The sequence below is a fragment of the Callionymus lyra genome, chromosome 19, assembly GCF_982586985.1.
Source record: "Callionymus lyra chromosome 19, fCalLyr1.hap1.1, whole genome shotgun sequence".
Lineage (NCBI taxonomy): Eukaryota > Metazoa > Chordata > Actinopteri > Syngnathiformes > Callionymidae > Callionymus > Callionymus lyra.
The window spans coordinates 8,062,101-8,070,817 of record NC_141836.1 but is presented as its reverse complement, the minus strand read 5'-3'; the positions used below and the strand labels follow the sequence as shown (position 1 = coordinate 8,070,817).

Below are 8,717 nucleotides of genomic sequence, written 5' to 3'. Positions count from 1 at the left end.
AGGACAATAGTCGGGGGTCCACGTGTGACTTGTACTTTTAAGAGGCCATATTTTTAAAACTATCTTTAGAACATAAATGAATTTGATAAATATAAAACAATACAGTCTGAGTGAATCTCTTTTTAAATTAATTGTTCAAATGTTTTTCTTCTTTTCGTTGAAGTATGTTGTTTTATCCATATTTCATATATGATTTATTAAGTGGAAGTTAAAATAAGGGGAATAGATCATTAAATAATATGCAATTAAATTGAAACGATTGTCTTCTCATATATTTTAAATTAGTGTCATCAGAATAAAGACCTGTGAAGTTTCAAATGTTGAAACTCGATTTTTCTTTTTTCTTTTATTATTTAAATGTTTTTTAAGCCTTTAATTATTTATCTCAATAATTTAATTTGTATATTGAAAGTTTGAATTGTTTTAATTCCTTTTCATTTAATTAATAAGATGAATATTATCAATTTAATTAAAAAAACAAAAACAAATTATTATTATTAGAATATCAAACTTGATATTCTAATAATAATAATTCCAATGTTCTAAAAAAAAAAATCTTCATAGCCATTTAAATTCAATATAAAAATGTTGGTGTTATTGCTGGTACCAGACAATACAGTTTTATATTGAATTAATTACATTAAATTAAGGAAAAAATTTAATTTAGAACATTTTGTTGTTATTCGACTTAGAATAAATAAAGATTTAAAAGAGATAAAAGATTAACCTCAATTTGTTTAAAAAAAAAAAATTAAAACTACTTGAATTTATTAATTTCGTTAATGAATAAACCAAATAAATTCAATTTTTCAATATAGAAATTATTAAATGATTCAATGAAAACATTTTGAAATTCAATTATTCAAAAATAATAATGAAATCCTTGAAAAACAACAACATTTCAGTAAAACGATTCAAATGTGAAATGTCAATATTTTGGTGGCATGGATGTTCTTCCATACGACGGCCCTTCACTACACTTGCAGCATATAATGTGACTCCTTCAGCCAAATATTAACACCGTTTGTTCATTTTTGTGTTTCAATTAAACGTCCAGCCACTAGATGGCAGCAGTCATTACCCCCTCGTCAGCTAAATTGACCCACGAGATTTCCACTTCCTTGACTGAGGTCGAGAGGATACAGTCAACTAATAAAAATCAAATAATGTTTGGTATCAAGGAGGAGTCTTCTACAAAACAACCAGGGGAGCTAAGTTATCTAAGATAAGACACGAAGATGACAAAGATCAATACATGAGTGAAACTCTCTGGTTTTATCCCTCAAAAATGATTTTTCAGCCATTTCAGTTTGTAAAGCTCCAGATAACCCTAAAATCAGAACGGACTGCGCTACAGTTTTTGGCACCGGCGAGGTAATGGCTTGTACGGATCACCCTCAGAGAGCCTGTGATATGTTTGGAGTAGATTGCACAGCGAGAGAAGACGACATTGTTCACATCTGCGAAACGAAAAAACCCCGGAGAACGCACTGAACATCCAGCCTGGGGTAGCAAAGCATCACCTCAGACGCTGTTGGGGTTGTAGCACAGCATGTTCAGCTGGAGGTTCTCCTCCCAGTGTCTGAGGATGATGAACAGTTGGTTTGCAGCAGCTTTGATGGAGGCCAGGTCGCGACCCTCGGGGATGTCCTGCACGTTCAACCACATGCTGGCTTTGGCCGCCACCAGTTCCCACTCGATGATGTGGCCGGCGGAGCTGTGCTCCAGCCAGGCCAGAGCCACGGCGGTGGCCCACACCATGCTCTCCGGGTCCAGGATCCTCTTCCAGGCGCCGGCGGGGGACGAGGATGGTGTTTCTCCCGATCCAGAACTCCGTCCACTGTCAGTTTGGGGCGGAGTAGAGAGAGGGTTGTCGGCAGGAGCGCTTCCTGGCGGAGGCGTTCCGGAATCCACCCAGGAGGTCTTGTTGTTGTTGACGGTCCCTTCCTTGCAGCTCCAGTCCTTCTCGGCGGGAGCTTCATCGATGGCGCGACAGCTGCCGGACGGATGGCTGAGGCTGGTGCGGTGGCTGTTGAAGGGAGACGTCCACTTGAGCTTCTGCATGGGCACGTTGATGGCCTCGCAGAGCGCCGTGTCCAGAGGAAACGCCCCGCTTGCCAACTGCAGCAGCACCTGAAGAACAATCAGTGAGTTTTAAATTAGTCGACCACCTCAAATGTTGTATTATATAAAGTTAATTATGATCCTCATGAGTTTAGGAATACATGTTAAAATATCCCAAGATGACGTTTTTTAACCCTGCTTTTATTTGTTAAGGATTAATTGGACAGACGTGGAAGGAAAACCAGTCAGCTGCTTCAAGAAACATCAGTAGCCAATCATATTTCAGTGAGAGGAAGGGGAGGGATTTGAGGCAATTGTTTGTGGCATAAGATCAAATAAAATAATACAGATTTTTGGGTAACAGTTGCATTGATATGATATATTTTGATACTGTAGTAACAAGGATATTTTTCTAGTATTGTCGAGTACTTCACTCTGGTGTTGCAGAATTTACAGACCACATGACTCTTGACGAAGTCATAACTGATTTCATTTGTTTTCAAACCAAAATGTGTCCAAACATCAGCTTTAAAAGCTGCTGGAGTCACTGTATCCTCTCGTCCTCAGTCATCGCCAGGATTTCATTGTTTCTTTAGCTGCGGATGACGTAATGACTGCTGGAAGTTTAATTGCAGAACCAAAAAATGAACAAACACTGAACAATTTTTCCTTAACTCACACTATGTTCAATTATAAAACAAAAAAAAAGGATGATTCAAATAAAAAATGATTTTAAAGCTAAAAGAAAATGGAAAATCAACAGCGTTGTTGAATATCTCTACAGTATTATGAAGAAGAAAACAAATTGTAATATATACAATATAATATATCGCTGTATCTATTTTCTTTATTGAGTAATGAGTTCATATGCTAATCGCAGTTAGCATTAGCACTAGCTTTTTTATGAGCATTAGCTGTTAGCGTCTACTGCTGCATTTGTGTTTGAAACAAAGACAGAATATCCTACACCTGACCTGGTGATAACCATGAGTCATTTTTTATATTGCTTTTGTACTATACATACTGTGTAATACCACTTGCACTAAAGATCTCAATATTATTTCATATAATCACATACTTAATTAACTCTTGTGTCAGAAATCTCCTCGTTAATATCAATTCAAGACCATAAATCTGAAGCTGGATCTTATAAGCGAAGAAGCCTTTCCCAAGATTATTGACCTTTCGCTCTCTGCGCCTGCCCTTTCAGAAAGTACCCACCAGAGGAATATAGTCTTTGTTCTCGTTGTCACTCTCTCCGATCGAATCTCCCGACTTGCTGTGAGAGCGACACATGAATCCTTTGGCGGCTCGAGTCAAAAGGCGAGTTCTGCTCAGGGCCAACCTAAGAGGAGAGAGGGTCGGGAAAATATTGCCAAAGCCACATTTACCCATGAGTACTCTCACCTCGCCGAGAAGAGACTCTCCACCGATTTCACAGACTGGTCAGACGTCACGGATGGACTTCTTTGGGTAACTGTAATGCAATGAAATATTGATTTAAATGACCTATTTTTGTCTTGAAATGTTTATCAATCCACATGTATTTTAAGTCATTTGTAAATTTCTCAAGTATTTTATAAAACCTCTGTCCTGCTGTTGTTTCTTTCTTTAAACAAAAAGTGTAAAAGTTGCAGCATTTTTAAAATAAATGGAGATAAAGTTCTCTCTCTAGCTCACGCAGTAATGATTCTAGGGATGTTTGTTGCCCTTACTAAAGCAGGGGTGGGAAGTACTGTACTGTGACTGTTTTATGGGGCCCTCAAGCCAAAAGAAGGAAGGGTCAAATAAAATGTGAAAAACTAATGTATGACATTATACAAAAAAACATTTGGTTAAATTCAATTGTATGTAATTCATTTCTTGTATTTCCTCAATTGAAAGATTCTGAAGGGGGGGGGAAACATTTTAGTTTTTAATATTTTAAATAAAACAAATACAAGAAGAGTGTCATTGTGCCATTAAGTTGATTTATAAGTGTGATATAAAATCAAATAAAAACAAAAATACCCATAAAAAGATATAACAATCTGTATGTAGAGTTGAACTAGCGATAATAACGTTTGACATCCTTCAGAAACACAACTAAATAGCTCAGGTTTGATCAAAAAGTGTGGTCAATAATTCCCATTCGGAACTGTTCAACGTTGTTGTCCAAAGACAGTGTTTGTCTCCACAGAGGAGTATTGATAAAACCAGCGTCCGATTCTCTCACCCTCGGTGAAGCTGCACCTCTCCCAGCCTGAGGAGGAGGGAGTGCTGCACGGCGAGACTCCATCCTCGGCACCTGAAAAACCACATTGAAACACACACACAGTACAATGGATCACACACACACACACACACAAAAAAGGAACGAGCTGTCATATTTTCAAAAACCTCCATCCAATCCATCACATTTCTATCCTTGGTATTTGCAGCTGCTGCGACTGTTGCCATGCTACTGCTGCTGGAAATAAAAACCATTTGGCCTTTAGAGAACTAGAGGTAATTGCATTGATAGAACAAGAAGCCCATGAACAAATTTGACTGCCTTTATATGGATGAATGCTAATTGTATAAGTGACATTTCCATTGATAACACCCTTCATGGGAGTTGGACTGAGAAAAAAGGTGTTATTCCTGTAGATAATGTCAGTTTGTTCATCTGGAAAAACATTTTGAGCAGCCATTTAAAAAAACGTAGACCATTATAGCTCAATTATAGACATGCATTATGTATACAAACCCTCGCAGCTGGTGTGTTGTTGCCGTCAAGAAATTCTCAACCTTAATCCTCACAATTCTTCATTCCAGTTCAGTGGCTTCACCTACAGATTTTTCACACCTTAAATCCCATCTGTCGGATTTTATGAGCACATATGGTCAATGGTGATGTTAAGGATAAATCAGGTTTTAAAGAACCATTCGTATTTCATATCACGTTTGGAGTAGAATTACATTTTAAAACCACGTTTTTAATCTTAACCACATGGTGCGGATTATTTTCTATGGGCGCACGGTGGCACAGTGGTTAGTGGGTTTACTCCGGGCACTCCGGTTTCCTCCCGCAGTACAAAAAAACATAGGTTTATTGGGAACTTGTCCATAGGTATGAGCGTGAATGGTTGTGTGTCCTTGTGTGCCCTGTGACAGACTGGCATCCTGTCCAGGGTGTCCCCTGCCTTTCGCCCTAAGTAACCAGGCTCCAGCCCCGCAACCCCATAAGGGAACAAGCAGAACAGGGAATTAATGAAAATTGCAATAATTATTGCTTAATTGCAGGAATATTTTAGTTTGAAGCAGCTTATTGTATTTGCTTGTAATTCTCACAAGGGCCTGGATTTTTTGGGGGAAAAAACCTCAGCCTATTTATAAGACCTCTTTCATCCAAGAACTGGTCTCTACACTTACTTTGGACATGAGCTCCGGACGACTGAAATACCAAAATAATCCCTCTTTTACACAAAGTACCATAAATATCTCAAGGTTATATTTTTGTAAAGCGGTGATGATCAAATAATCTACACTATGAAGTACATTTTAAAAGCGATGAAACTGAATCTTAATCAGAGGCAAACCAGAAATGTATGTTTTCGTGAAAAATGTAGCAGATATAAAATGCATCCTACTGTTAGGTAGCTGGACTTCCTCCGTCTCCTCCGACACACCACCAGACTGAGATCGACCCAGTCCGATTGAGTATCCTCTCTTCTTCCTGCTTCCTGAGCGTGAGCTGGACTTCGAGCCTCTCTTCACGCACTCACCTGAAAAAAACAATGGCCAGGACTTGTTGTTACTACAACAGCATAGTCAACAAATGCTGAATTCAACATTAGTTTGTGCATTTTGTTTTTTTTAAAGCATCGTTTTCAACCCTACCGTAGTTGATGTATTCGATGCCCGTCTGCAGGTACTCGTTCGTGTCCAGGTCGATGGGAATGAAGGCGGTGAATTTGCTCAGTATGTTGCAGCCCTTGCTGGTTTGGATAGCGTACAGCTGGTACCTCCTGCCTGAGCCTGGGTCATAAACAACTTGAATTGATCCAGGAGCTCTAAGTGAGTTCGTGTTTTCCATTAGCAGGTTGTGAACGGTGCACAGTAGGAACGAGGACTCACAGAGATCTTGAGAAGTTGCAAAGAAAAAAACTGATCAATCACATACATTCTCTAATCCAAAAGAGAAACCAGTCAGCTGCCTCTGCAAACTATTCTACCTGTATTTGTCACACAGTAAATCTTTACTCATCAAAATCCAACTCCCTGTTAACTCTGAGTCCCCTTATACTCCTGAAGAAACCTCACCATGCTCGATCTCGCTCTCTCTATGAGCCATGTGCTCAAAGTCCCTAATGATGGAGCATCCGGCCAGATGATGAAAGGTTTCGTTCCACAGCTCTTCGTGAACCTTCTCCTCGCGCTCGCGGCCGTGCAGGAAGGGCTCGATGTCAAAGACCACCTCCCACTTCACTGGCTTCCCACACAGAAGTCCAGTCACCACGGCCTTGCAGTCACCACCTTTCGGGCTGGTTCCCCCGAGGTCCGCGCTCTGGACCTCCTGAGGGGTTTCTGCCTGAACCAGCTGGTGGCTGTATCCATCTGAGAGGCAACAGAAGAAGTAATTGACAGTAGGATGTGGTGACTGTTAACAAAAAAGAAGTTTCTTTGCTCATTTACCAGAATCCCCAAGGCTTCCAGCGGAGGGACTGTCGGTGGACGATCTGGATCCATCCTCACCAGCCGCGTGACGGGCTGCAGGTGAGCCGATGTTGCCACCGGATGGGGGATTGTCCTGCGGCGGTGGATGGGACTGCACCTCCGGGTCCACTTCCTGCTGGAGAGGAGGTGGTCGGGGGACGCTGGCAGGACGATTCCTGGAGGAGGCGCAGAGGCTTGCGACCTGCGGCTGTGAACAGGTTCATCATTACAATTAACGATTGTCCACATTGCTGTGAGTGTAGATGAACATTACCTGGAAGTCTTTCTTCCACTGCGCCTCGTGCTCAGGGCTCATTTGTCCAATCAACTCTTGGACCTTGGCCCGCCTCAGTGGGTTCTTAGGCATCACAGAGCTGGGATCACTGGGGGTGAACGTCTTTTTGGCTGGGTTGTAGTCGGTGATCTGATTGGTGCTGTAAGCCCGCCTTCTTGGCGACGTCTTGCCGTCAAACCCTTTGAACATAGAATTGTTTGTCCAATCATGCTGGTCTTGAAACGTTTACAAGTCTTACCTCCAGGGTCTTGCTCGGCAGGGTCTCTCGTGTCTTGGTAGGAGTCGTGCTGAGCACCGAACGGGGATTCTCTGTTGGACCACTGGCCGTCCTGCACCGTCCTGCCCGCCTCTTCGTCTTGAGAGTGATAGAAGACGGAGCTGGCGGACTCAACGGAGCGCATCATGCTGTACCTTCTTCTTTTCTCCTGTTCAGAAACGACGACTTGTCATTCTGCTGGTTTGAATCTTGAGTGAACGGTTAAGTCTGGCCATTTTTTTTATGAACAAGAGCACGTCGTGAATGAGATGTAAAAGATTAGAGCAATAACGCAGGTGGTAGACAATATTGGAGGCTGAGACTGTGTTATTCTCAGAGAACACTCTTGATAGAAGCAGATGCACGAAGAGACAAAGACATAGTTTAACAAGTTATTGCCTTCAGGAAAATGAATAGTGAATTATGAAGGTGTCATTTGCATATTGATACTATCTTATATATAACTTGTGTTTTTTTTTCATGTAATCGTGCTTGTCGTCGTTGGACTGTTACTAAACAACACACTTACTGATTTGGGGTTGGCATGGTAGCGGGTGATGTCGCATACCACGCTGTACCCAATCAGATTGTCCCCTGGAAACAAGAAAGTGTTGCCCACGGGCGACAGCAGGACCTCTTTGGTCTCGGGGAAAAGCCACTCGATGGATATGTCGCTTAAGACGGGAGACATGGTTCTCTTCAGGGACTTGATCATCTGCGGGGGTGAAAATAAACAGTGCAGAGACACCGGAGCATTAGGTGAGGCATCGTGACTAATGGCTCGTGCACAGAGCCCCAAAGTGGCAGCTGGTCACTAAGGGCCCGACAAAGATGCTGAGGAGGTGGACACGAGTACCTTGGGCTGGAGTCGCTCTCCGTCTGCCAGGAACTCGGCTGTTCCTCTGGAAACTGTAGCCAGACCTTGAACCAACCTCCTGCAGGCGTTCTGACCGATACCAAATGTAAAACATCTACAGAAAACACAAAAAAGGATATTGAGTGAATTATTTATCATCCGTGCACTTTAAATATGCATCACTATTCTCTTCAAGGATGAAGTAGAGGCTCATCTTTAAAGCTGAAGCCCATTTCCTTGTTACAGGATTTCATTTTGAAAGGATTAGTCCCGGATTAATTCTTGAGTAATATCATCCGTTCATATTGGCTGCTCATTTGCATTAAGTGTGTGAGAAACGGTTCTCTTTTATCCACACACACCTGTGTAAATATGTGTGAAATGAATGTAACACAACTGATGATATTCTGCAACCCAGTCCCTCGTTTAAGGCGAGGATTACATTCTGAAAACCTGCCGCATTAAACTAAAACATTGAGCATTTCTTTATGAACTTTTTTAAATGAACTACTTTTGTTTTTAACTTGCAAACTTAACATTAAATATGTGGTGTCATCGCTCTCAACCAC

General features: G+C 41.4%; 1 protein-coding gene across 1 annotated transcript in view; it reads right to left on the bottom strand.

The window, feature by feature from the left end:
- Nucleotides 1-943: 943 nt before the first annotated feature.
- vwa5b1 (von Willebrand factor A domain containing 5B1) overlaps nt 944-8,717 on the bottom strand; it is a 19,248-nt gene continuing 11,474 nt past the window's right edge. Inside the window, exons 10-21 of the mRNA XM_087782192.1 lie at nt 8,149-8,263; nt 7,822-8,007; nt 7,275-7,461; nt 7,016-7,215; nt 6,721-6,949; nt 6,349-6,642; nt 5,926-6,063; nt 5,676-5,810; nt 4,280-4,351; nt 3,472-3,541; nt 3,286-3,409; nt 944-2,133 (exon numbers count right to left, since the gene is read on the bottom strand). Coding sequence (XP_087638318.1) covers nt 1,525-2,133; nt 3,286-3,409; nt 3,472-3,541; nt 4,280-4,351; nt 5,676-5,810; nt 5,926-6,063; nt 6,349-6,642; nt 6,721-6,949; nt 7,016-7,215; nt 7,275-7,461; nt 7,822-8,007; nt 8,149-8,263 — 2,359 coding nt within the window. The 3' untranslated portion in view covers nt 944-1,524. The remainder of the gene's footprint in view (nt 2,134-3,285; nt 3,410-3,471; nt 3,542-4,279; nt 4,352-5,675; nt 5,811-5,925; nt 6,064-6,348; nt 6,643-6,720; nt 6,950-7,015; nt 7,216-7,274; nt 7,462-7,821; nt 8,008-8,148; nt 8,264-8,717) is intronic.